Here is a 27270-nt window from a genome sequence, read left to right on the forward strand (position 1 = left end):
TTCACTTTTCACTTTCATTCATTGGAGAAGGGAATGGCAACCCACTCCAGTATTCTTGCCAGGAGAATCCCAGGGATGGGGGAGTCTGGTGGGCTGCCGTCTATGGGGTCGCACAGAGTTGGCCACGACTGAAGCGACTTAGCAGCAGCAGCAGCATGTATGAATGTGAGAGTTGGACCATAAAGAAAGCTGAATGCCGAGTTCAAAACTGTGGTGGTGTTGAAGACTCTTGAGAGTCCCTTGGACTGCAAGGAGATCCAACGAGTCCATCCTAAAGGAGATCAGTCCTGAATATTCACTGGAAGGACTGATGCTGAAGCTAACTCCAATACTTTGGTCACCTGATGTGAAAAACTGGCTCATTGGAAAAGACCCTGATGCTGGGAAAGATTGAAGGCGGGAGGAGAAGGGGACGACAGAAGAGGAGATGGTTGGATGGCATCACCGACGCGATGGACATGAGTTTGAGTAGCTCCGGAAATTGATGATGGACAGGGAAGCCTGGCGTGCTGCAGTCCATGGATTTGCAAAGAATCGGACACAACTGAGCGACTGAACTGAACTGAAAAAAAATAGTACAGAGATGTCCTATGTACTGCTCTCCTGATGGTAAATCCTACATAAATGTAGCATGATATCAAAACCAGGAAATATAAATTGTATGATCCACAGAACTCAGAGTGTACTAATTTTACATGTGTGTGGTTCTGTTCAATTTTATTACATTTGTGGATTTGTGTAACTGAAACCACAATCAAAATACAGAGCTGTCACATCATCACAAAGATCTCCCACATGTTATTTTATCCCTCTACATTTTTGAAAGTTTTGTGTTTTTTTTTTGGTTGATTATACAATTTTAGGTAGACAGTGGTGTGTGTGTATGTGTCTGTGTGTGTGTTTTACTGTTTAAAGATGTTCCAGTTTCTGCTAGCCTCCATTTTTTTCTGTTGAGAAATCAGCTGTCATCGTATTAATTCCTTTATGTCCTATGTTCCTCGCTACCCGTCTCCTTTTTAGATTTTGTCTTTATTTTTGGTGTTTAGAGTTTTACTGTGATATGTTTGTGTGTAATTTTCTCTGCTTTAATGCTGTTTAAGATTTACTCAGCTTCTTAAATTTGTGAGTTAATGTTTCTGATCCAATTTGGAAAACTTCCCAGCCAACGTTTCAAGTATTTTTTTGCCCTATACTCGATCCTCCCTTATTCTGGGACTCCAGTTTCACAAGTATTAAGCAATTTGATAGTTTTCTACCAGTCACTAAGCCTCTGTTTGTTCTTTTCTCTATTTTTTTTTCCTGATTTCTAATTTAATAATTTAAAAAATTGGGGGTAACATATTCTTCAGTTCTAGGATTGATCCTTTTATAATTTCCACCTCTGTCCTGAAGTTCTCCTATCTCTCCCCAATATATACCTGTTTTCTGTAGGTTCTTTAACATACTTATCACAGCTATTTTAAAATCTTTGCTAATTGTAATGTCTGAATCACTCATCAGTTCAGTTCAGTTTAGTTGCTCAGTGGAGTCCGACTCTTTGCCACCCCATGGACTGCAGCACGCCAGGCCTCCCTGTCCATCACAATCTCCCGGAGTTCACCCAAACTCATGTCCATTGAGTCAGTGATGCCTTCCAACCATCTCCTCCTCTGTCATCCCCTTCTCCTCCCACCTTCAATCTTTCCCAGCATCAGGGTCTTTTCAAATGAGTCAGCTCTTCACATCAGATGGCCAAAGTATTGGAGTTTCAGCTTCAACATCAGTCCTTCCAATGAACACTCAGGACTGATCTCCTTTAGGATGGACTGTTTGGATCTCCCTGCAGTCCAAGGGACTCTCAAGAGTCTTCTCCAACACCACAGTTCAAAAGCATCAATTCTTTGGCACTCAGCTTTCTTTATAGTCCAACTCTCACATCTATACATGACTACTGGAAAAACCATAGCTTTGACTACATGGACCTTTGTTGGCAAAGTAACGTCTCTTCTTTTTAATATGCTGTCTAGGTTGGTCATAACTTTCCTTCCAAGGAGTAAGCGTTTTTTAATTTCATGGCTGCAGTCACCATCTGCAGTGATTTTGGAGCCCCAAAAATAAAGTCTGCCACTCTTTCCACTGTTTCCCCATCTGTTTGCCGTGGGTCTGCTTTTAAAAAAAAATTATGTGTTTTTGGCCGTGCTGGGTCTTCATTGCTTTGCATGGACTTTCTCTAGTTGCAGTGAGCAACTACTCTCCATTGTGGTGTGTGGGCTTCTCATTGTGGTGGCTTCTCTTGCGGAGGACAGGCCTTAGGTATACTGGTTTAGTAGCTGCAGCCCTGGGCTCGGCAGTTGCAGCTCCAGGGCTCTAGAGCGCAGGCTCAGTAGTTGTGGTGCATGGGCTTAGTTGGTCTGAGGCATGTGGAATCTTCCCGGACCAGGGATCGAACCCATGTCCCCTGCATGGCAAGGCGGGTTCTTATCCACTGTGCCACAGTGAAGTCCCACAGGTCTGCTTTTATTGAATGACTTTTCTCTTGATTATAGGTCATTTTTTGTTTCTTTTCACATCTACTAATTTATATTTTATAGTGGCCATTATGGATGAAATGAATCTTGATATATGGTAGTTTTATCCCTCTAACCTTGTTCTTATTTTTCAACATTGTTGTGACTAATCTAAGATCTTTGTCTTTTCATGTGCATTTCAGAATCAGTTTGTCAATTTCTACAAAAAAGCCTGCTGGAATTTTGATTGGCATTATTTTGAATCCATAAGCAATTTTGGGAGGACTTACATTTTAGCAATATTGAGTCTTCTGACCCATCAGCAAAGTGTATCACTCCCTTTGTTTGAGTCTTCATTCATTTCTCAGCAGTATTTAGTACTTCAATGTATGGGCTATATATATCTTTTATCAGATTTATTCTAAGTATTTCATATTTTGATGCTGTTATAAATGGGATTTGGAGTAGGAAATGGCAATCCACTCCAGTATTCTTGTCTGGAGAATCCCATGGACAGAGGATCCTGGTGGGCTACTGTAGTCCATGGGGTTGCAAAGAGTCAGACACGACTGAGCATGCACGCATGTAGTACTTAAGATACTACATGTTAGACTGGAGCCTAAGCATTTTATGAGCATTAGCTCATTGAGCTTTTAAAACCTTCATAATGTCCCTATAGGGGGCTTCCCAGGTGGCACTAGTGGTAAAGAACCCACCTGCCAATGTAGGAGATGCAAGAGATGTGGGTTTGATCCCTGGTTCTGGAAGATCCCCTGGAGGAGCACATGGAACCCACTCCAGTATTCTTGCCTGGAAAATTCCATGGACAGAGCAGCTTGGAAGGCTACAGTCCATGGGGTCGCGAAGAGGCAGACGTGACCAAGTGACTGGGCACACGTAAATGGGATTTAAATTTTTCTATTTTTGATTGCCTGTTGCTTGTATACAGAAATACAATTGATTTTTGACTACTGATCTCTTATCCAAAAACATTGCTAAACTCACTAGTTTTAGTAGATCTTTTTGTAGAAGTCCATTAGCTTTTCTGTCTTGATGATCATACAGTTTTTACTGGGTGCTTTTCATTTTGGATGCTTTATATAATTTTCTTGTCTTATTGCACTATGATCCGGAATAGCAGTGGTGAGAGCAGATACCCTTGTCTCGTCCTTGACCTTGGGGAGTAAGCAGTACACATTTCACCATTAAGTGTGGTGTTTATTTGCTTGAGGACAAGATACAGTTGGTTCAGACTCTCCTACCTTAGCAAGAGATGTTTGTATCCGAAATCATCTTGAAAAATAAAAATTGGTATGCCAGTTTTATTCCAGAAATGGCCTGTCAACAAGGCAAGGACTTCTGTTTTGAGTAAATACCCCAGGGTTTGAACTCCTGCTCTGCCTCATAAAATCTGGCAAGCCATGCAACCTCCGTGTGCCTCCAGAGCCCACCAACCGGTTGGGTCAGGCTCCCCAGCTAACGCTTGGGGAGGCTTCACCTGTCTTCTTGTCCCTTTACTTTGCATTCCTTCTTTTCTCTTTTGGGACTGGACTAAATACTTGGTTCTGTCTTCAGTGTGTATTCTCTCATGCAGTATATGAGATGGCATTGAATATAAACTTTCCTCATGGCCTTGTTTTCAAATTATTCTATGATATCTACTTTTCTCTGAATTCTTTCATAATATCAGTTCATATCGTGTTACTTGTTCTTTAATGTGGTTTTTGTTAAAGATTTCATCTCCAAGGAAAGCCAACTTTCCTTTGATTTTGATGGAGAAGAGATTAGCGACATAAGTCTTTTGAAATTAAAGCGAGTCAACCAAAACACAAACATGAAAGGAGTATCAAATGCTTCCATGAACTGAAAAGGTTCCCATCCCAGAACTTCTAAAGTGGGGAGGGCTCTTTTGCTTGACCTTGAAGAAGGTGGCTGGGAAGAAAAGAAAACCAGCTACAGTAGTTAAGAGGAGAGGGGAACAGCCAGCTGGAGACAAACCAATGAAAAGCCTTAGAGGCAGCACTTGGCTGGAGGAAGAAAGAGATCTGACTGGAGCGTGCTAGACAGAGGTCTTCCCTGAACTGGGCAGCGCCTGGCTTGGTTCAGAAGTTTCCTTTTTTAGTGGGATGGTCAACATGACCAAGGTCAGGGTCAGAGAGGAAGCTTACAAAATGGGTTGGATACTAAAAAATAAAATAATGTAAAAAGGTGATGTGCCCAGATAAAAGACAAGAAAGAAGCTTGAATGTTGTGTAAGAAAATTTGGCTGTGAATTTCCTTCCATGAGAATTACAACTTTTAAGATTAATGCAAGCATAAAATTAGCCAGCTGTCAAGAGTTCAAGAAAATATATCATTTAGTATACCATATACTAAACAATAAAAATATTCAAAGAGGAGAATTTGGGGAATAAGCTTTGTGCCTGAACTTCACCTAACAGTACCTAAATTCTGAGCTGAAATAGCCCATCCTGATTTGGAGTATAGCTTTGTCTCAGCATTTGCTGAAATGTAGGAACTCATTAGTAACTTAAGCTAATATTAGATCAAAGTCATTACATTAGAACATCGAGTCTGAACGGATAGTTTTATTTTCAACTCTCCTGAGCAGGCCAGCCAGGATGCTCGCTGGTTTAATTCCACAGCTGCTTTCTGGGGAGACCTTGGAAGGCTTTTCACGCCCACAGGGCCCTGCTGGAGGGTTTCTTCTTCACAGGGTGGCATGGTCTGTGATGGGGTGGTTTTGGTCTGGCAGTGGCTGGGTCAGGACAAGCACGTGAGCCAAGGGTGGCCTGCTCAGAGCCCGGCTCGAAGAGTGAGCTGTACTGAGCGATTGGCTCAGCGGTCCCAGCTGCTCGGGGCTTGCACGTAAGATGCGTCAAGTTGGAAGCAGGGTAGAAGCCAAAAGACACAGGGAAACAGGAGCCATAAGCTGCTGAAGACCACGCAGCAGAGAGGGGTGCCGCAGGTAGAAAGGGTGCAACTTGGGGGGCAGCGGAACCCGAGTCGGGGTGTGAGAACAAACACACCAGAGCATTGCTGGCTGGAGTAGAGAGAGGTTTACTGTAGGGCCAGGCAAGAAGACGGGTGGCTCATGAGCTCTAAAAAGCCCAAAGCTCCCTGAAAGCTTTCAGCAAAGCATTTTTTTAAAAAGCCAAGTGAGGGACTTCCCTGGTGGTCCAGTGGTTAGGACTAAAACTCCTGATGTAGGGAGCTCAGGTTCGATCCCTGGTCAGGGAACTAGATCTCACATGCCACAAGGAACAGTTCGCAGGCTGCATTTCTGCAGGCTGCAGCTACAGAAGGTCTTGCACGCTGCAACTAAGGCCTGATGCAGCCAACTAAATAATTTTTAAAAATAAATAAAAGCTGGGTGAGGAAGGAGGGTCTTAGAGCCTGGGATCAGCTTGTGCACAAGCCTCTGACTGGCTGATGGGGAGGTCACACAGGGTGGTGTCACAAGCGTTAACAGGATCAGTCCCTGGGCTCCACAGACCTGGGAGCCGGGTGCTCCTGGTCCTCAAGTAGTTAACGTCTTCATTTGGTGGGGTTTTCACAGCTGTGGAACAACTTAGGCGATGTGCATCAAGTGTTAGGCCAGTCCTTCAGAGAGGCATTCCGGCAGAGGGGATGGGGGCGGCCTGTCCCGGGAAGGCCCCCCAGGGTCCCGCTCAGTCAGAGGGGAGCGGCGCTGTCTCCCAGAGCTGGCTGTGCAGGGTGGAGGTCTCCCTCCATCTCACCTGTCTGTAGAACCTGTCACCAAGGTGATCAGCCTGCCTGGAGCTTTTCTGAGGAGCCCAGGACGCAAGGCAAGTCCTTTGCTTCCTAACTGACTGGTTCTCAGGAGCAGCTCTCGTGTCCTTGAGTGAACTTGGAACAGAGTTGCCTGTTGTCAGTATTCAATCATAATACAGAGGGAGAGGCGGAGGGGCCGGCTCTTGAAAAATATGTCTTTTTAGTCCCTGAAAAATATCAGGGAATGCGGTCTTGAAAAATATCAGGGGGCGGGGGTACATAAATTCTGGAAAAGTGGAAGGTTTATCTTAGAAATTATGGTTAACCTGTGACTTTTCAAGTTTCAGATTGTGTAAGTAGAGTTTCATTCAGCAAATTATGACAATTGTCATTTTGTAATTTTAGCTTTGCAGTTTTTTTTTTTTTTTCACCGTGATTTCCCTTCCCCGTTAAGTAATTTTTGTAAATTGGGTAAATAGTGGAGGCAGTCAGGATTACTCACCATCACTGGATAGATCCATAGGCCGCCAGATAAAGGGAAGAACTCCTTGAGTGATTAATGGAAACAGCACAAGCCCCTAGGGTTTCCTATCTTCTTCCTTCTTAGACACATTTAAGTTAAGGTTGAAGCCTGGGGTCTGAAGGGAGGTGTTTCGGCCCTAGTTGAGATATTCAGGAATAGAGTAGAAAGGGGTGGAGAGAATCACAACTTTCATTTATTTCCTTCTGTCCCTGGGTGGTTGTCAATATAGATCCATTTTGAGGGAGAGTTTCATGAGAGCAAAGCAAAGAGAGCATTGATTGGAAAGAATAGATGTAAAAACCAGCTTTGAAAAACAGTTTATCAGAACAGAATTCTTTTCAACTGCTGTCAATACTCATCTCTCAGCTGTCTCATTAACTGGAAAGAAAAGAACTGCAAATAGCCAAAGCGGTATGATAGGTAAGCTTATTCTATTCAATATAGCTGAAAAAAATTTCTTAAGCCACCCAAATTTTCAACATACATTGGATAAAATTCAAGGGCAAAACTTGATATTTCTTTAATAGTGTGCATTGTTCAAAATGGCACTTAAAACCCATTTTACCAAATTAATATAAAATATGTGTATTTTAATCATTTTTATGTCATCTTTTAAAATGTTTAAATTTTCCTACCTCCAAAGAGCAAAAAGTAGAAGTTTATGCTAGCTGCTGGACTGATGAGTTCAGTTCACTTGCTCAGTTGCAACTCTTTGCAACTCTTTGCGACCCCATGGGCTGCAGCACGCCAGGCCTCCCTGTCCATCACCGACTCCCAGAGCTTGCTCAAACTCACGTCCATCGACTCAGTGATGCCATCCAACCATCTCATCCTCTGTCGTCCCCTTCTCCTCCTGCCTTCAATCTTTCCCAGCATCAGGGTCTTTTCCAATGAGTCGGTTCTTTGCATCAGGTAGCCAACGTATTGGAGTTTCAGCTTCAGCATCAGTCCTTCCAATGAATATTCAGGACTGGTCTCCTTTAGGATGGACTAGTTGGATCTCCCTGCAGTCCAAGGGACTCTCAAGAGTCTTCTCCAACACCATAGTTCAAAAGCATCCGTTTTTTGGTGCTCAGCTTTCTCTATGGTCCAACTCTCACATCCATACATGACTACTGGAAAAACCATAGCTTTGACTAGGTGGACCTTTGGTAAGACAGACTGATAAGTCTTAGCATTATGTGGTCATATGTTTCTCTTTCACAGAAAACATAGGAACATTTTTATCCTATCTCACAAAAGAAACATTTCTTTTTAAATATGATTCTTTATTTAAAAATAATTTTATTTATTGATGTTGTGGCTGCACTGGGTCTTCGTTGCTGTATGGGCTTTCCCCTAGTGGTGAGCAGGGCCGACTCTGATTGTGGTGCGTGTTTGCAGCGGCTTCTCTTATTTTGGAGCACGGGCACTAGAGCGCGCAGGCTTCAGCAGCTGAGGCACGTGGACTCAGTAGTGTGGCTTCCTGGCTCTAGAGCACAGGCTTGGTAGTTGTGGCTCACAGGCTTAGTTGCTCCACAGCATGTGGGGTCTTCCCCCATCAGGGATCAAACCCATGTCTCCTGCATTGGAAGGTGGATTCTTCACCACTGAGCCACCAGGGAAGCCCCATTACTATGATACTAATTACTTTCAAATAAATGGAAGATAAAAATGGATGGTCTAAAATAAGACTACAAATTCTGGAATGTGAATTTTTTGTATTTATGCCAGACTGGAGCATCCGTGTAATATTTCTGAGGCTTTTTGACACTATTATTTCTGAGTGGTGTTTGCTTTCTGACTGTATGCTGAATTGCATCATGTCAGGAAACACACCATGTCTGATTGTCTTGCAGTAGAAAGTACAAGTCCCATCTATGAAATGTGTTTGCTAAAAAATTAAACCTGAGTCTGAAGAAGCACCAAGTCAGGTTAGAGGAACATACTAAGTGATGCCCAGTGAAGCATCAGCAATCCAGAGTGTGCAGAGATCTGTGGGATAAGCCTCCCGATTCCTTCAACAACCAAGTGACCTGGAAAAAGGGAGGTGGTAGAGAAACGCTTACAGATTGAAACTGGCTTCCCAGGCGGCTCAAGTGGGTAAAGAATCCTCCTGCAATGCAGGAGACACAGGTGCGATTCCTGGGTCAAGAGGATCCCCTGGAGGAGGGCATGGCAACCCACTCCAGTATTCTTGCCTGGAGAATCCCATGGACAGAGGAGCCTGGTGGGCTACAGTCCATAGCATCTCAAAGAGTTGGACACGACTGAAGCGACTGAACACGCACACACAGATTAAAAAAGCGGAGAGAGAAATTAGCCAACTCCAACATATGGATCTTGTTTACATCTTGATTTGAACACACTAAATGTATGTTGCTTTGGGAATGTTTGAGAACAGAGGGTATTATGTGATAGTAAGGGATTTTGTTAATTATGTTCGGTTGAGATAATCGTGTGATAAGTAGATGTCTTAAAAAGTCCCTATCTATTTGAGATAGTGCTGAAATATGCAAAAATTCCAAATAGTAGAAGGAGAAAATGGGATAAGAGATGGAGTGGAATGAGGAAAAAAAAAATAGGGAAAAAAGACACATAAAATAAGGCCATGCTAATAGAAAACATAAAATAAAGCCAAATATAAATATATCAGTAATTACAACAAATGGATATAAAATGTTCTGAAGACAAATATTGACAGAAAGGATTTTGAAAAAATCTATCCACGTGATGATTGCAAGAGAAGCATCTAGAACATATACAAAATTGAAAGCAAATGTTGCAAAGGATATATCAAACACTGACCAAATGAAAACTTGTGAAGCTGTATTGATTAAAAAAAAAATTAGGTTTTAAAGCAAAACCATTACTGTGAATGGAGAGTCTCTAAATAATTATAAAAGGTTTAAATCCCTAGAAACATATCATGATTCCAAACTTATATAAGCAATAACATTTTATTCATGCAAAATATATTAACCAAAACTTGACAAACTACAAGAAGAGAAAGAAATCATATAGGATATTTTAATACATTTCGGTAGTTGATAGGTAAAATAGTTTTTAAAAATCAGAAGAGGAAAGTTTTTTTTTTTGAGAGGAAAGATTTGAGGAGCAGAATTAACAAATTTGTATAATGCCCATCTATCAGACATCGCTCTCAACAAATGAAAAGAAATACATTCAAGCCATTTATGAAGACATGTCTTGTGTCATGAAACAAGTCAACAGATGTTCAAGAATTTCTCTCATTGGCCATATGCTTTGCTCACAGTGCAGTTAAGCTGGAAGTCAGCAACAAAAGCAGAGAGAACCCCACACATTTGGGAAACAGGGAAAGACTTCTATGTAAGTCATGGGTCAGAAAGAAATAAAAAAGGAAATTAGGAAATATTCAAACTGAATGATAATAAAAGTGCTACAAAAAAAGCTAAAATCAAGGCTTATGGGAGGCCATAAAAGGGAAATTTTTAACCTTAAATGCTTACATTAGAACAGCAAAAAAGGCTGAATATTAATGAGTTTAGGATAAGAACTTAGAATAAGAAGAACACAGTAAACTCAAGGAAATCAGAAGGAAGGAAAAATAAAGAGCTGGAGTTAAAAATATACAAAGCAAAAATTAAAAATATTACCATCAAAGGAAGATGTTGGTTTGGTGAAGAACTAATACAACGGACCAGCGTCTGGCCGGACAGTGGGCCTAGAAAAGTCACTGGTCCAGTTTGAGCAGGAGGATGGCCAGCCGAGGAGAGCTGTCCCTAAGGACAAGGAAACAGATGGGTTATGGCATGTTTCTGAACTCCGTGCAAAGAGACAAGTCGTTCTTGCTGAGAGTTTGGGAGCTGAATTAATGACAAGGGATGGAAATCTAAGCAAATGAAGAAGTGATGGGTGAGGCCAGCCAAGGCAGTGCGTGTGGCCATCCAGGGCTGGGATCTTTCAGGAGGACAGGGGCATCAGGTTGGTGGTGTCTGGGTGGGATCTAGGCTGGACCAGGAGGGCAGGGAGTCAGGAGGATCAGACCACGGGGGCTGCGAGGCTGTGGGCTAGTCCCCCCTGGGGGGCTAACAGGGCCCTAGCACGGGGCTAGGGGAAGAGGAGGGTTGCTTCCCCTGTCAGTGACCCCCGACCTGAAAATGATCAGGGAGCATCAGGAGGGTTGGAGGCGGCTGATGAGCTTGGGGGTGGGGCAGGGCGGCCATTTCCCGTCATTTCACTTCCCTGCAAGGCGTGCTCCCACGTTCTTACACCTTCATTTCTGTTTTACAGAGGTGGGAGCATTCTTCTCCAAGACAATTTGCAAATAATAGAGGAAAGTACGTTCTGTTCTCTTTTAAAAAGTGTTTCTGCTTCTTAAAAACTATTTCAAAAAAGAGCATTGGGATCAACGAATTTATAGCATAATAAATAGAACTTTCAAGTGCACGCGTATAATGAACAAACCTAAATTACTCATCACGTTGTGTTAAGTTGTCTGGAATCAATAACATGGTTACTTTTGAGTGACAACTTTGAATGTACCAATAACAGGAAGTAGCATGAGTGGTCTGCTTCTAATGAAGGCATGTCAAAGTACCCGGAAGTCGAATGAATCTGTGTCACTGAAAAATCGCAAGTGTCTGCTTTGTCTGCTTTTTTAATTCTCAGCTATATATCTCCTATCACTTACTTTAATTTTAATATGTCTGCTGCTGCTACTACTGCTAAGTCGCTTCAGTCGTGTCCCACTCTGTGCGACCCCATAGACGGCAGCCCACCAGGCTCCTCCATCCCTGGGATTCTCCAGGCAAGAACACTGGAGTGGGTTGCCATTTCCTTCTCCAATGCATGAAAGTGAAAAGTGAAAGTGAAGTCGCTCAGTCGTGTCCGACCCTCAGCGACCCCATGGACTGAAGCCTACCAGGCTCCTCCGTCCATGGGATTTTCCAGGCAAGAGTACTGGAGTGGGGTGCCATTGCCTTAGGTTAAGATAAAACTACTTTAAAAGGAAAGATAACTTTAATTTTGTAAAACATTTTGTAAAGTTTTAAGAACAACTAGTATGGAACATTTCAAACACATAACTAAGCACCTCGGTCTGTCGCAGGCATCAGTCTGCTGTCACCTGTCCCGGCCTGTCGGCGTGTCTGTCTCTGTGTGACTCTCCTTGTCTCATGACGTCACCAGCCATAGGTTAGGATTAGGGCCCGCCCTGTTCCGCTTGGTGACATCTCCAAAGACTGCTTCCCAGGGAGCTCCTATTTGCAGGACCTGAGGGTGAGGACTTCTGCAGACCCTCCTGGGGGATGTAGTTCCCCCCACAACAGCCACTGAGAACCGGGTTTCAGGGCATGGGCTTTGGAACTAGACAGGACCGTTATCCAACCTCAACATCCTCGAATCTGAAGCCGTATGAACTTGGGCCCGTGAACTTTTCTGTGCTGATGCAGACCAGCTCCCGATGGTGTGTGGGGACTATGCTCATAGGAGAAACACGTTAGCTCCTTGCTGGCTCTCCTCCCGCTGATGTGCTTTGCGTTATTATTTGTATTCGTCATAATTATTAACAGAACGTGATCAAAACAGGCCTCGCCAAAGAGGGTGAGATGTCAGCAAGACTGAAGCTATGAGGGAATCCGCTGAGCTGGAATCTGGGGTGGGGGTTCCAGGGAGAGAAAGCAGCTGGAACCAGAACCCTAAGACTACTCCCCCCTCCCCCAGTGCTGCTCTCCTTCACCACCCCCTGCCCCCCAGGAGGGCCCAAGGGATTTGTTGCCCTCATGGGACGGGGTACTGGAGGGCACAGCGGGTCAGGAGCAGGGAACACAATGGACCCTAGTGAGGGAGAATGAGGAAACACACCAGCATGCGCTCAGACAGGAAAACGAGACTGTCCTGGGGAGCTGGGAGTGGATGGAGTGCACCAGAAGGATGCTGGTCACACATGTGGCCCAGGCAAGTGCTCTGCGCCCAGCACAGCTGTTGCCAAGTAAATGAATTAATACTGCAGCTCCGTCGATCCTCTCCTCTTCACCGTGGTTCTGCAAAGTACCAGGGATGACGTGGCCCTCTTTCCAGGCTGGCTTCCCACCTGCAAACTGCTCTGCTGCCCTGTCCCTCCTTCCACTCCACACTTCCGACTGGGACTCATCTAGCGCTGTTCCTTAAATAGTGCCTTTGGGTTTCTGGAAACTAAGCTGGCCGAAAAGAAAAGGGGCAAAGAAAGATGGTGCCTCGAATTCTCAAAATACCACCAAGTGGCTTCTCCCGGTTTGTCAGAGGGTCAGGAGCGAGCACACAGGATCCTCTGCAGCTTCTCTGGAGGGGAGAGGGGCTGGCCCTAAACTCACCTCCTTCTGGTCTGTTCCATCCACTCCCAGCTCCTGAGGACAGTCCCACTTTCCTCTCTGAGCGTGTGTTGGTGTCCGTTCCTCATTCTCCTTCACTTGGGTCCATTGTGTTCCCTGCCCCTGACCGATGTGCCCTCTGGTACCCCGTCCCAGGAGGGCAGCTCTCTCCTCTGACCTTGGGTGCTGTCTGGGGGTCCAGGAGCACCCGCACCCACCCCTCTGATAAGGAAGTGCCCTTTGTGATGGAAAGGGAGGAAGGCCCTTATCCTCGGGATCCTTCCTTCCACAGCTTCTTCTGGAACCCCCACAGTGGTGGTGGTGGTTTAGTCACTAAATCGTGTCCGACTCCTTGCGACCTCAGGGACTGTGGCCCGCCAGGCTCCTCTGTACATGGGATTCTCCAGGCAAGAATACTGGAGTGGGTTGCCATTTCCTTCTCCATGTGAAGTTGCTCAGTCATGTCCGACTCTTTGCGATCCTATGGACTATAACCTACCAGGCTCCTCCATCCATGGAATTTTCCAGGCAAGAGTCCTGGAGTAGGTTGCCATTGCCTTCTCCAGGGGATCCTTCCCGACTCAGGGATCAAACCCAGGTCTCCTGTATTGCAGGCAGACGCTTTACCATCTGAGCTACCAGGGAAGCCCATGTCAGCTCTCAAATGCTGCAGCTTAAGGGAGAGGAGGGGCTTCCTTGGTGGATCAGCTGGTAAAGAATCCACCTGCAATGCAGGAGACCCAGGTCGGACACGACTGAGCGACTTTCACCGTCAAGGCAGAGGAGAAGGCTGCCTCTGAGTGTGTGGATGGCACTCCATCTTCTATGGTATCTCTCTAACTTTACCAAGGAAACCGCAGTTTAGAGGGAAGAGCTCCTGTGAGCCAGCCCATGATCCTAGTGGAGTACTGGCCTTTACCAACCATTCATCAAACGTTGGAGGAACATTCAGGAAGCACCTCCCAGGTGCCAGTGACTAACCAGGATAAGCGATCGGAGAGACAAATAGGGAATTGTTGCCTTCCCAGGGACCCAGGCGACCACGATAGCATCTGAATCTGACTTTACATAGTCCTTGAGCTTTTGGGAGCGCCCTTCCTTCTAGCCCTGTGTACACATGTATTTATCCCTCTCAGTGATTCTGCAGAGGGGGAACCGGGCTAGGAGCCCTGAGGGGTTTTTATAGCAGCCTGTGGACCTCCGGTGGGCCCAAGTCTGCTCCTTGCTTTCTGGAAAGGAGGCAGGACACTGCAGAAACTTAGACGCGGAGCGCTCAGCGTATCCTGAGTCAAGGGAGGCAGGAGGTGGCTGTTCGTGGGTGTGGAGAGTCCTGGGAGGCTTCACGGAGGAGGCAGCGTTTGGTGAGCACCTGGAGAGAGCTGACTGTTTCCAGGTGGACAGGTGTGGGTGGGGCCCCATCCCCACCGAGGAGGCCCAGCTGGATCCCGCAGGCTGTGGGGGGTGGGGTTAGGGGACTGATGGTTTCTGAGCAGTGAAATGAGGTGATCAGAGGTTTGGGTGAAGATGGCAGCGTGATTACTGTGACGGATGAATGTCGGAAGGGTCACCTTTTCCAGTTTATGGACCTGACTGCGCCCGGAAGCTGTCAGGAACGCTGCCATTGTATGATGTCTTCGAGGGATGGGACGGGAGGCGAGAGGTTTCCAGCGTGTCTGCACGCAGGGGTCGGGGTGTGGTTGGGGGAGTCCAGGCGGTGATGGAGGCGGGACGCCGCTCCCCGCAGGGAGGCCCTGTATCCCCCGCCCCCAGCCACCGAGCCCAAGAATCGGACAGCCTGGAGGTAGGCAGCGAGCTGAGAGGGTGGCCAGAGCCTCGTGCATGGATGCGGTTGACCGAGGCCTCCTCGGGTGTTGGACCCCGGGCCCTGGAGCCAGGAGGAGGCGGAGGGAACAGGCCCCAGCTGGGAGGGGGCGGCTTTGCCCCTGGATGGTGGAATGTATTTCTCTTTCAAGTGCTCCCAGGAGGAGTGGGTCACTGGAATGAGCAAAGGCCCCCCACCTCCCTGTCCCGGCCTGTGGCCAACGAGTTCTGGTGCCCCGGGAGCGCTGGCCCAGGTTCTCTGCTGTCCTGTGTCCTGAGGTCCAGGGAGAAGCGGGAGGCGCAAGATGCTTGAGTCCTGACCTCGGCGGGTAGGAATGACCCTGACCCCAGGCCTCTGTCTTCAGTGCGCCAGAACCGGGTATCCTTAGAGCTCTGGTCACCAAGGAAACCTGGCGACGGGGATGCAGGTGTTCCAGGGAGGGAGACACAGAATTAAGAGTCAGGCCTGGTGTCTCAGTGAGTTTTTAGGTCCTGACCTGTGAGGTGTGGGGGTTGGCCCCCTTCCGGCACAGAGATGTCTAGAGAGGACTGGGTGTCTGATTTTCTCCCTGCAGGTCGGAACCTCAGTTTGCTTTGAGAGCGCGCGATTGTTCTGTGCAGTGCGTTTAGTCCAAGAAGTGAGATGGCGTGACTCACACCGAGATGGAATTTCAGGTGAAGTCGCTTTAAAGTGTGCTCCACACATGGACTTATTCTGTCAGCTTTACAGGTGAAAAAAAAAAAATTTTTTTTTAACATTTTCACATGTAAAATTTTTTACATGAAAAACAATTTTGGAGCCTGTTCTACATTTCTTTATGAAAATAAGATAACTGAGCACAATTGACTTTCCAAGCATTTCCCTATGGGTAACACTTTTCCCTTTAGAGCGCTTGATATTATGCAAGCAACATTCCCTTTTTTTGGTGAAAATGCTTCGGAAGGAAATTGTGATGAGGGTCATGTGGACCCATGGAATTCACCTGTGTATTATTTTGGTTGTCTCCTCTCCCAGAAAGGCTACCTGCTGGGTTTTTCTTCCAAAGACAGGTGGATTCAGTTAGGAAGTAACAAATATAATCAAAATACCAAGAAAATACTGATTTTTTTTAGGGCAGAGTTTTTAGCTTCAGTACTACAGACATCTTGGGCTAGATATTCTTTGTCATGGGGGCTGTCGTGTACAGTGAGGTGTGTTTTGTGACACGCAGCCCTTCTCTCTACTCCCAGTGGTGACAGCCAAAACATCTGCACTTTGCCAGATGTCTTCTAGGATGGAAATCTCTCTGGATTGAGAACCAGTGGTCTAAGTGGACTGTCTGTTCATGCAAAGATGTCTCTCTAAGACAGTCGTGAGAAATGTTATCAGCTCAACACGTCTGTAAGTTTTTCTTAGAGATGAGAAGACAAAGTAGAACAGATGCCCTCCGTTTCTGGAACAGGCAGGGCGTTTCCAACATGCTCTTGCTTTCACATTAGCCACTTTTGTTCATACCAGTCTCTGGAGGTGCTGTCAGCCTCTTGGTACAAGGGTTTCCAAGGTGAGCTCCATCTCTCAAATTGTTTAGACGTTTCCCTTCAGAGTCCTTATCTCACCTGACCTCCAAGTGCCACTTTTCCTCGTTTCTAGAAGGGCACCCAGAAACATGTTTACTGTAACCCAGTCTTGATCATTTGCTGGGAACAAACACCACTTAGATGGAAACCGAAGGATGATGGAACTTGGTTACCTGTAGCCTGACCACTAGACGGGGCTGCTTCCTTAGGCGCCACACCCTGATGCGCTTGGCCCTGACCATACAACTCGAAACCCTCAAACAAAAAAGTACGCTCGGGGGTGGGTCAGAGACCTGCAGGACGTGAGTGTGCCTCGTGGGAAGAGACATGGTTCAGAACGCCGTCTTCTGAAGCAGAGGACACAGAGCACGCCTCCTTCACACTGTGTGCCGTCTGCGCACGTGTGCGTGTGCTGCACAAGCAAGGCTGGACGGAGGATGCATACTTAGAGTTTCAAAGCTGTTTTCTTGCAGCTTTGTGGCTTTTTCCCTTTCTCCAAGTATTTTCCTTTTTTAATTGAAGTATGAAAAGAAAGTGAAAGTGAAGTCGCTCAGTTGTGTCGACTCTTTGCAACCCCATGGACTGTAGCCCACGAGGCTCCTCTGTCCATGGGATTTTCCAGGCAAGAGTACTGGAGTGGGGTGCCATTGTCTTTTCCAGGGGACCTTCCCGACCCAGGGATCGACCTGGGTCTCCTGCATTTCGGGCAGACGCTTTACTATCTGAGCCACTAGGGAAGCCCCAATTGAAGTATAGTTTATAAATTTATAATGTTAGTTTTAGGTATACAGCAAAGTAATTCAGTTACACACACACACACACACACACACCCCTATATTTTGTTTAGGTTTTTTTGCGTTGTAGGTTGTAACAAGATACTGAATATAGTTCCCTGTGCTATATAGTAGGTTCTTGTTGTTTATCTATTTTATACATAGTAGTGTATCTGTTAATCCCAAACTCCTAATTCCAACACCCCCCTTACCTTTTGGTAACCATGCACTTTTTTTTTTAGGCCAATGCACTTATTTTCTGTCTGTGAGTCTGTTTTTGTTTTGTAAATAAGTTCATTCATATCTTTTTTTTAAGATTTCACACATAAGTGGTATCGTGATATTATTTGTCCATCTGTCTGATTTATGATAATCTCTAGGTTCATCCATGCTGCTGCAAATGGCGTAATTTCATTTTTTTTTTTTTTTGACTGAGTGATATTCTGTTGTACCACATCTTCTTTATCCATTCATCTGTTGATGGATGTTTACGCCGCTTCCTGTGTCTTGGCTATTGAAACGGTGCTGCTATGAACACTGGGTTAGGTGCATCTTTTCTAATTAGTCTCTGGCTATATGCCCAGGATGGATTGCAAGATCATATGGCCACCCTATTTTTAGTTAACGATCCTCCATTCTGTTCTCCATAGTGCCTGCACCAATTGCATTCCCACTGAGTCTGAGTTCCTGTTTCTCTACACCCTCGGGCACTTTTTGTACTTTTGGATGATGGCCATTCTGACTTGGGTGAGGCAATACCTCATCGTAGTTTTGATTTGCATTTCTCTAATAATTAGTGACGGTTAGCATCTTTTCATGCCATCTGTACGTCCTCTTTGGAGAAATGTCTGCTTAGGTTGTCTGCCCATTTTTTGATTGTTATTGAATTATATGAGCTGTTTGTATATTTTGGAAATTAGGCCTTTGTTGATCACATTGTTGGCAAATATTTTCTCCCAGTCCATAGGCTTTTCATTTATGGTTTCCTTTGCTATGCAAAAGCTTGTATGTTGGATTAGGTCCCCTTTATTTTTGCTTTTACTTGTATCTTGAGAGACTGACCTAAAAAAAAAAAAAATGGATACTATTTATGTCAGAGAATGCTTTGCCCGTGTTCTAGTTTTATGGTGTCATGTCTTGTAGTTAAGCCATTTTATTTTTGTGTATCGTGTGGTGTGTTTGAACTTCATTGATTTACATGCAACTGTCCAGCGTTCCCAGCACCACTTGTTAAAGAGATTGTCTTTCCTCCATTGTGTATTCTTGCCTCCTCTGTTGAAGACTGGGTGTGTGTGGATTTATTACTGGACTTTCTATTCTCTTCCACTGATTTATATGTCTTTTTTTTTTTGCCAATACCAGACTATTGTGGTTACTGTAGCTTTGTAGTAGCGTCTGAAGTCTAGGAGGGTTATGCCTCTAGCTTTGGTTTTTCCTTGGTATTGCTTTGGCTATTCTGGGTCTTTCATGTTTCCATATAGATTTTAGTTATTATTTTAGTTCTAGTAAAAAATTTGTTCTAGTAAAAAATGTCATGAGTAACTTGATAGGGATTGCATTAAATCTATAGACTGCTTTGGGTAACATGGCCATTTTAACAATGTCAATTCTTCCAGTGTAAGAGCATGGGATATATTTCCATTTTTTTGAATCATCTTCAATTTCCTTTATCAGTGTTTTATAGTTCTTAGCATATAAGCCTCCCATCTCCTGGGTCAGGTTTATTACCAGGTATTTTTTTTAACTTTCTCTGATATTTCATTGTTCTCCAAGATTTACCATTAGCCTAAATCACAAACACTACTGTTTCTATGGGGAAAACAGGCAAAATCTCTTTCATAGTTGGCCTATTAGGAGATGAAAAAATGGACCCCTAGCATGATAAAATATGCATGGAAATTTTAAATGAAATGTTTTATTTAATAATGGAGAGAGGTAAAGTTTATGAATCAAATCACTAAGGTCTTATTTCCTGTTGATGTAAAAAAGGAAAGGAGAATGCATGTTCTCCTTTATTTGGGGAGAAAGATCTAAGTGGAAAATTGCATGTAGGATTCTAATTAATGTGTGCTGAAATACAAAGTATTTTAAAGAACTTCTTTAACAACATGGCAGATAGTAAGATTTATTTTAAGTTTTCAATCTGAAAAAAAAAAACCCCAAAACAAAAAACCAAACTATACTCATGTGTGTGTGTATACACACACACAGACGCACACGCACACACAGTGTCAACATTTTCAGAGCACTTACACTAGGAAACATTGTGTTTCTCCTCAACCATATGACAATACTGCATATGCCACAGTAAAATTTACAAAACAATCGCATCAGCAGTCATACAGACATCATGATTTTCATGTCAAAACACAAGGAAAAAAATAGACATCTTCCGGGCACTTTGTTTGCAGCCCTGCAGAGCAGGTTCCCACACATGCTGTTAGAAACGTCAGCTTTTAAAACCCAACAGTGGCTCTCTGAGAAGTCTTATCCTTTCCAGGTCCGAACTGAAATGATGAGAAAACTGCCCTTTTAAAGTAGCAACCAATGGTTTATTCATGGGTATGGTCAAGTTTACCCACCAAAAAGATGTGTAAAAAAAACTGCATGAAAGTAAAAAATAAATAAAGCTGCTGTAAGTCAGCCTTGTTTTACACTGTGGTTCAGAACGGAACACTTAAACGTAAGACCATCATTAAAATTTTATAAAGTAAATTATTTATATTCAGATTACAGCTAGTCAACAAATTGAATGAAAACAAACTGATCTGGTAAAGGTTCAGCGCGTTCACACTCCAGCAGTGCCGCCTCGCCGGGACACGCTCCGGCCGCCGCGGGCAGCGGTGGTGACGGGCCGCTGTTCCGACGTAAGGCTCTAGTTCTTAATAGGCCACACTTGCCTTACATCATGCCGCCTGTTAAGATACCAGTGACTTCTTTAACATGAAAAAGAATAAAAACGCAGGACACAGTGCACTTTAATGACATACAGCATTTGAAATCTTTCAGACGATGGTCTGAGAACAGTCTTTTAATGCAAGCTTGAAATCTTCAAACACATACAAGCTTTCTCTTTTTATGCTTCGTGTCAACATCACTGGGGAAAAAAAAACCCATCGCTAAACCCTGATACCACACGTTCTCAGCCGTTTTTGCTGTGTTCATCGCAGTCCGTGTTCATGAGGCAAAGCGTGACCCAGCATCTTTGTTCAAGTTCTCCTGCAAGGGCTCCTCTGCTCACGGGGGTCACTCAGCTTCCGTTTGCTTCTGTTTGGCACCTGCCAGGAGATGGGAAATGGAAGTTTCAAAGCAAACGTAAAAATATGTTGCTGCTGCGCCGGTCCTAGGTGAGCACAGAGGCGGTTCTCCACCCCGTGGCTCCTGCCTTCACCTGCAGAGCCTCACGAGTCGTGGGCGATGAGCAGGTGGGTCCGGGTTCCACCGCCCTCCACCCCCGGCATCGCTGCGGCATGCCTTTATTCTATACTGCATATTGTAACTCTAACTGTGCAAGGTTTAATTTGAAAAGAAGAGGGTTTTGCTGCTAAAAAGTTTTAAAAGAAATGTATATTTAAGTTTTAGTGAAGGTGCAAAGTACTTCCGTTGTATATACTTACAAAAAATGTGAAAAAGAAAAGCGTTGTAACATGTTTACAGTACCTGACCTAACACCTACTCTCATCTGGCCAGGATATTTCTAAATGTGTTAGGAGGGGGGGAGTTGCTTTTTTTTTTCCATTACAACAGCTTCTCTGTTTTTTCATTAGATGCTAGAAGACAGTTCACTTTGAAAGAGATTAACAATCTATAAAAATAAGGGGTTAAAAGACTGAAGCTACTGCCATTGGGCTGTTGACTCACTGGTTGCGTGCGCAGATACTTAAGTTCGCTTGAAACATCTGAGATAAGCTGGACAATGAACTATAGCTGAAACTTTTTTGAACAAGAGAAAATGTTAATTATCAAATCAGTATCCTTAATGGGAAATTGTGTCCATTATCCAATGAAAAGAATAACTACTGGTAAAAGGAGAGACCTTATTTTGCCGACAAAGGTCTGTCTAGTCAAAGCTATGGGTTTTCCACTAGTCACGTATGGATGTGACAGTTGGACCATAAAGAAAGCAGAGCGCTGAAGAACTGATGCTTTTGAATTGTGGTGTTGGAGAAGACTCTTGAGAGTCCCTTGGACTGCAAGGAGATCCGACTAGTCCATCCTAAAGGAAATCAGTCCTGAATGTTCATTGGAAGGACTGATGCTGAAGCTGAAATTGAATACTTCGGCCACCTGATGCGAAGAACTGTCTCATTGGAAAAGACCTTGATGCTGGGAAAGATGGAAGGCAGGAGGAGAAGGGGACGACAGAGGATGAGATGGTTGGATGGCATCACCAACTCGATGAACACGAGTTTGAGCAAGCTCTGGGAGTTAGTGATGGACAGGGAGGCCTGGGGTGCTGCAGTCCATGGGGTCGCAAAGAGTTGGACATGACTGAGCGACTGAACTCAACTGCCCTTTTATTCATAATAGTGGATGATTTCAAAAACATCTCTTACTCATTATCCAATAAACATCTACCTTGCTCATCTGGGCATGGGGCCTCGTGGTGTGGTTTCAGTCAGGGTAAGGATCTCTGCAGGGACAGGAGGCCTGTGTCAGCTGCTTGTTCTGTAGAAGGGGTGGAGGCTGCACAGGGGAGCCGCGAGCTGGCCCACTCTCACAGCTCCAGGGGAGAGCGGGTGGCGAGCGGGCTTGGTGGCCCAGGTGGGACCTCTGGTCTGACGCTCCCACCACACTGTCTGGTCTGAAGGAGGTGCTCCCTCCATTCCAAGAGAGCTCTGCCCCCAAGGCTCATGGATAATCCAGATACCGGGAGCACAGGGCACATCCTTAAATAAACCGTGTTACATCCAACTGTACTAGAAAGAACTCTTACTTTGACTATCCCTGTTTTCATAATGCTGCTGCTGCTGCTAAGCTGCTTCAGTCGTGTCCGACTCTGTGCAACCCCAGAGACGGCAGCCCACCAGGCTCCTCTGTCCATGGGATTTTCCAGGCAAGAGTACTGGAGTGGGGTGCCATTGCCTTCTCTGTCATAATGCTATTTCTGTGTTAACATACATTTCAAATCCAGCTGTGGCCCAGGTTTCCTCCTTGCATTCTCATTAACGCTGACTTGCATCAGTGACTTAGAATTTCTGAAAAAATCCAATCTGGATGGAAATTTAAACCCGCCCAGATGAACATTCTCATTCTTCTGGTTTGTTTTGCCAAGGCACAGAGAGGATAAAGAATTGCTTACTGTGAATTTGTGATGCACAAAGAATCTTGGCCTCGGGGACAGAAGGGAGCTGACGTTTGGCCTGACTCTGCTCGGCAAGCTGTGTGCCTTGGCCCAGGGCCAGCCGGTTTTCTCAAGGTGCCAAGTGACGTGGCCGTGGGGATGAGCCTGAGGGGAAGAGTCCTTTCCCTAACGTGCATGGAGGGGCTGTAGAGCTGACCCGTGAACATGTGGAGCCGGGGCAGTGCACACAGCTTGGCCTCTGTACCCATGATTCCACTTGCATCCTTGGTTCCGCCTCTGTGGGTTCAACCAGCCACGGGCCGTGTGGGACTGCAGTCTACTGTTGAAAAAATTCCACGTGGGAGTGGACCCATATTGTTCAAGGGCCAGCTGTACACCGGTGGAACCACCCTCTCCACACTGGTCCTGCTCCCTCGCTTTATGGTTTGTCTATGCGGTTCGTCCATTGTCAGATACAACTGTGCGTTCACCACCCACCCATGCTACCGACGGACAGAATGCAGTCTGTCCATTCTTGCGCTCAAAGATGTCTGGGTTATTCCCAGTTTTAGGTTACTGTAAGTGATGCTACGGACAATCTCACATTCTTTTAGTCCTTTTCTCATTTCATGACTATAGAGATTATCATGAGCCATAAAAAAAATGAAATCCTGCCATTTTTGACAACGTGGATGGATCGTTCACTTACTTCAGCATGGAATAAGACAGGAAAAGATAAATACCATATGATTTTATTCATATGTGGAATCTTAAAAAAAACCCCAAAACCCTGAGCCAAAACTAATGAAATAACAACAAAAACACATGGAGAAGAGAGGACTGGTTTCCAGAAGGAGGGGGACGGGGGCTGACGTGGGTGAGGAGTCAGTTGCATGGTGGTGGCTGATTGCTTGTGGTGTGTGCAAAGGTTGACCTCTAATGCTGTACTGAAACTTGTCTTTAAAACGAAGTTCTCTAATGTCTGAGATTTTAAAATGACTGTGGCAAGCCCCATCTCGAGAGGTTCGGCTCAGCAGACGTAGGCTGGGCCCCAGGACTTCTCCAACACCGCCGGGTGCTGCTCCAGCTCTGTGAGCCCCTGTTCCCCGGGGCCACGCCCCCGCCCCCGCCCTCCTGGCTTAGTGGGGTCTGCTTCCCACTGGTGGTGGGGGTTCCTTTAGGGCGGGTATCTTCAGCTCACCGGCCAACTGTAAAAACTAGTCGTAGCTAGTCTGATTAATTTCTGAACTAAAGGAAAATCAATACCCAAGCAAATGCAAATTTTAATGTTTAACTTAAGAGTTCAAAGGGCACATCATTTACTCTCAGGTCTTGGCCTTGATCTGTGAGGCCTGAGGCTGGGCTATCTGTAAATGCTTAGTACAGTAGATGGGCGAGGCGGGTAGAGGCGGCGGGCGGTGGTTTTAGGACCCATCTAGTAAACATGTGGCCTGGCAGAAACACCGACTTCTCTCTTCTAAAGCCCCCTCCCCAGGCTCCCTGACTGTGACCTGAGGGTTTGCTTAGAGTGAATCTGGGAGAAAATGAGTTCAGTCACCAAATGTCATTTGGCAGTTAACATAAATAACTATTAATACGCTATTAATGCAAAAGTTTGTGCAGCTCCTTTGTTTTATATACTCACTACTAGTAAGTTCTTTTGGAAGGGTGAAAGGGAAAGTGTTAGTCAGTCATGTTCAATTATTTGTGACCCCATGGACTGTAGCCTGCCAGGCTCCTCTGTCCATGGGATTCTCCAGGCAAGAATACTAGAGTGGGTTGCCATTTTCTCCAGGGGATCTTCCCAACCCAGGGCTTGAACCCAAGGATGGTTTTAATAGGTAGATCCCAAAGAATTTCCTTCCTGATTTCCAGTTAGCAGCCCTAAAAACAAAGCGAAACTGAGGAGCTCTTTTTAAAGGAAAAGGTTATGATGAACATGGCAATGAGACCTTGATTACTGAAGCACTCTAGGTACTGATAGGATGCTCCTAAGTCAGAATACTTTCTATAAACTTTTCTCTCTCAAGTAGGACAGTGAAACTTCAAAACCACAACGAAAATGAAAATGAAGTGCTGTAGAGAAGGCTGTGGCTGGCAGGTGCTAGGGAAGGGCTTACTGCTCACCCCACCCCCTGCCATGTACTTACGGTGAAGGTCAGACACTAGCATTTATACCTGCGGGGGTGAGTATCAGGGCCTGCAGAATATCGGACAGGGAAATAATTCCCACGATACTATCGGCTTCATTGACGACCACCAGCCGATGGACCTGCAAACGAGAGAAGGGGAGGCCCCACACGTGAAAGCTGAAGTAAAGTCAAGTTTTAAAATGAACCTTAGAAAGAAAATCTTTCATGTACTATACAGTGAGTAACAACAACCAGAGGCTCAGATGGTAAAGAATCTGCCTGCAATGCAGGAGACCTGGGTGTGATCCCTGGGTCAGGAAGATCTCCTGCAGGAGGGCATGGCAACCCACTCCAGTATTCTTGCCTGAAGAACTCCCACGGACAGAGGAGCCTGGAGGGCTACAGTCCAAAGCATTGCAAAGAGTCGGACATGACTGCAGCAACTTAGCCCCATGCACACAAGAAACATTGGCTGGCTATGTCTGGCTTAGTTTTCTATTTTCAAAATATTAATATATGAAAGATACAACTCAAAACAGGAAGTGTAATAGTAGCTATTTCTTGTAGCTATAATCTCTTGAACGGTTTTAGATTTTTTACCGTTGTACTTTGGTTTCTAATAACTATCAGATAACTGTTTTACATGGCAGAGAAGTCCAAATAAACAGCAAAACTAAAAGGTCACTATGCTTATTTTTTCTCTTTTCTCTATGAAGTTCATATATTAAGAATAACAGAGGATAATCAACTATAACACAGTGAAATGAATTACATTCATGTCCTGTTTTCTACTTGAAAGGCTTTTATAAGTGGACAATATTTGAGGTATTACTGTAACAAGGTGTCCTCAGGAAAGAGAGAGAGAGCATAGAGCTTCTCTGATGTATGAGCGTTAGGACTCAGGCCTGAAGCAAACACATGCTGGTGGTCAGCTTGGAGATTCTCTTCCCCATCCTGACCATGGAAACCCTGGCTGGTGCAGAATCGGGGGTGGGGCGCACAGGGAAGAGATGGGAGGGAGGAGGGGAATCCTTTTCAAAGTCTGTCTTGAATGATACTGTGTTGGAGACTCTTCTGACATCATAGCTTGCTTTTTTTTTAGGTTAAAAAGGAAATTACTCTGTCATCTTAATCATGCTAATCGTACATTTATTTTAAAAGCTCCTCTAGAACAATTTAGATTCTTCAATCACCCTGTGATATAATACAGTTATCTATTAACTGTGATCATAAACTGATGCTTGACAGCTAGGGTCAGAGAATGCTTTATGTTCTATAGTAGACACGGTTGTTAATATTTAATAATGATAAATGACTCTCTTTTGAACTACTAAATACTAAAGGTCAAGAGGAAACCATTTAACTTAGAATTAGTTGCACCAAAAGTATTTTATTTGTTGATGAGTCTAAACATACAGATGTTCCTTTTCTAAAAGCTAGTGTGATATTTGTCATATAAACAAGCCAAATCATGGCTGATACACACAGTGCTGATGTATACCCTTCTCCTAACAAAAATATGTTGAAGCTAAAAACTGGTCTTTGTCCCCAGTTTTCAGCTTCAACATGTTTTGGTGGAAAATAGTTAATGAGGAAAAGAGTCAAGATGGGAAACTTGAGAAAACTTAAATTACGTCTTTATTTTCCTCAATGACCTATTTCATATTACAGTAAAATTTGTGTTGCTCACCCGATGAACTTCCAGGACAAGCCAATCACTTTCTTCTTTCATGTGACAGTAACACACGCCTAAACAGGGGTGTGGGAACACGCAGGAGTGCTGGCATTCCCCACGTCCTCACGTCCCCAGAAACAGCTGTGTCAATACTGGGGTGCAAGTCTTTCTAGACTCTTTTCTATGCGTGTGTGCGTTATGTTCACACAAAGGATTACACTTTATATTGGCTTTTCCTCTTGGCAATATATTGTTTTTCCATATCAATAGCATCCTCCTTTAACATGATCCTTAATCATTATAAAGGAGTCCATCAGATGGATGTGGTCCATTGTCCTTATAGAGGAATTTCTTATGATCTTCAAAAGACACATAAAAAGAACAACAGAAAGCTTAGATGTATTCCTAAGCCACTTAAAGCCCTTTGGAAAACTAGTAATGGGTATTAAGTTCAAGTAGAAAAATGAAAGCCTTCATGTTAAGGCTAGGGAAACAGGGTAAAAGCCTGGTGGTTGCAGCTGGGCGTCAGCCCCGAGGACAGGGCAGTGGGGTTCTCCACACAGGCAGGGCCGGTGGACCTGGGCACCACTGGCTCCTGAGCAGGGGCTCCAGCCTCCATACCACTTTACAGGTAAGATTCAGAAAGCAGGCTAAGGTCACCCGCCGTGAGCCTAAAAATGCTCAGGCACTTTTCTTTTTGGACTGCATCCTTGCATTTAAATAAAAATCAGAGCAGACTTATGAATGGCTTTTGCCCAGTTAGGGATTAGGAGGAACACAGGCGCATCGATGCTTCAGTCCTAAAGATTGATAAAGAGGGTAATCTCCTATCCGTAACAAGAAAGGAAAGAAATTATCTGAGGATGGGTTTAATGCATTCGATACACTATGGGGGTGAGCCTGCACATCTTTTATTTAGAGTGTTATGTAAAGTATATTAAAAAAACCTTACAGGAAGTAAAATAAAAGGGGA

General features: G+C 44.7%; 1 protein-coding gene across 12 annotated transcripts in view; it reads right to left on the bottom strand.

The window, feature by feature from the left end:
- Nucleotides 1–19315: 19315 nt before the first annotated feature.
- The window catches only part of PRKAG2 (protein kinase AMP-activated non-catalytic subunit gamma 2), a 329985-nt gene continuing 322030 nt past the window's right edge, over nt 19316–27270 (bottom strand). For all 12 annotated transcript variants that reach the window (XM_024991252.2, XM_024991255.2, XM_024991251.2 and 9 more), the window contains 2 exons: nt 24669–24762; nt 19316–20484 (listed from right to left, as the gene is read on the bottom strand). In XM_024991252.2, coding sequence (XP_024847020.1) covers nt 20453–20484; nt 24669–24762 — 126 coding nt within the window. In that variant the 3' untranslated portion in view covers nt 19316–20452. The remainder of the gene's footprint in view (nt 20485–24668; nt 24763–27270) is intronic.

Source organism: Bos taurus, chromosome 4 (genome assembly GCF_002263795.3).
Source record: "Bos taurus isolate L1 Dominette 01449 registration number 42190680 breed Hereford chromosome 4, ARS-UCD2.0, whole genome shotgun sequence".
Lineage (NCBI taxonomy): Eukaryota > Metazoa > Chordata > Mammalia > Artiodactyla > Bovidae > Bos > Bos taurus.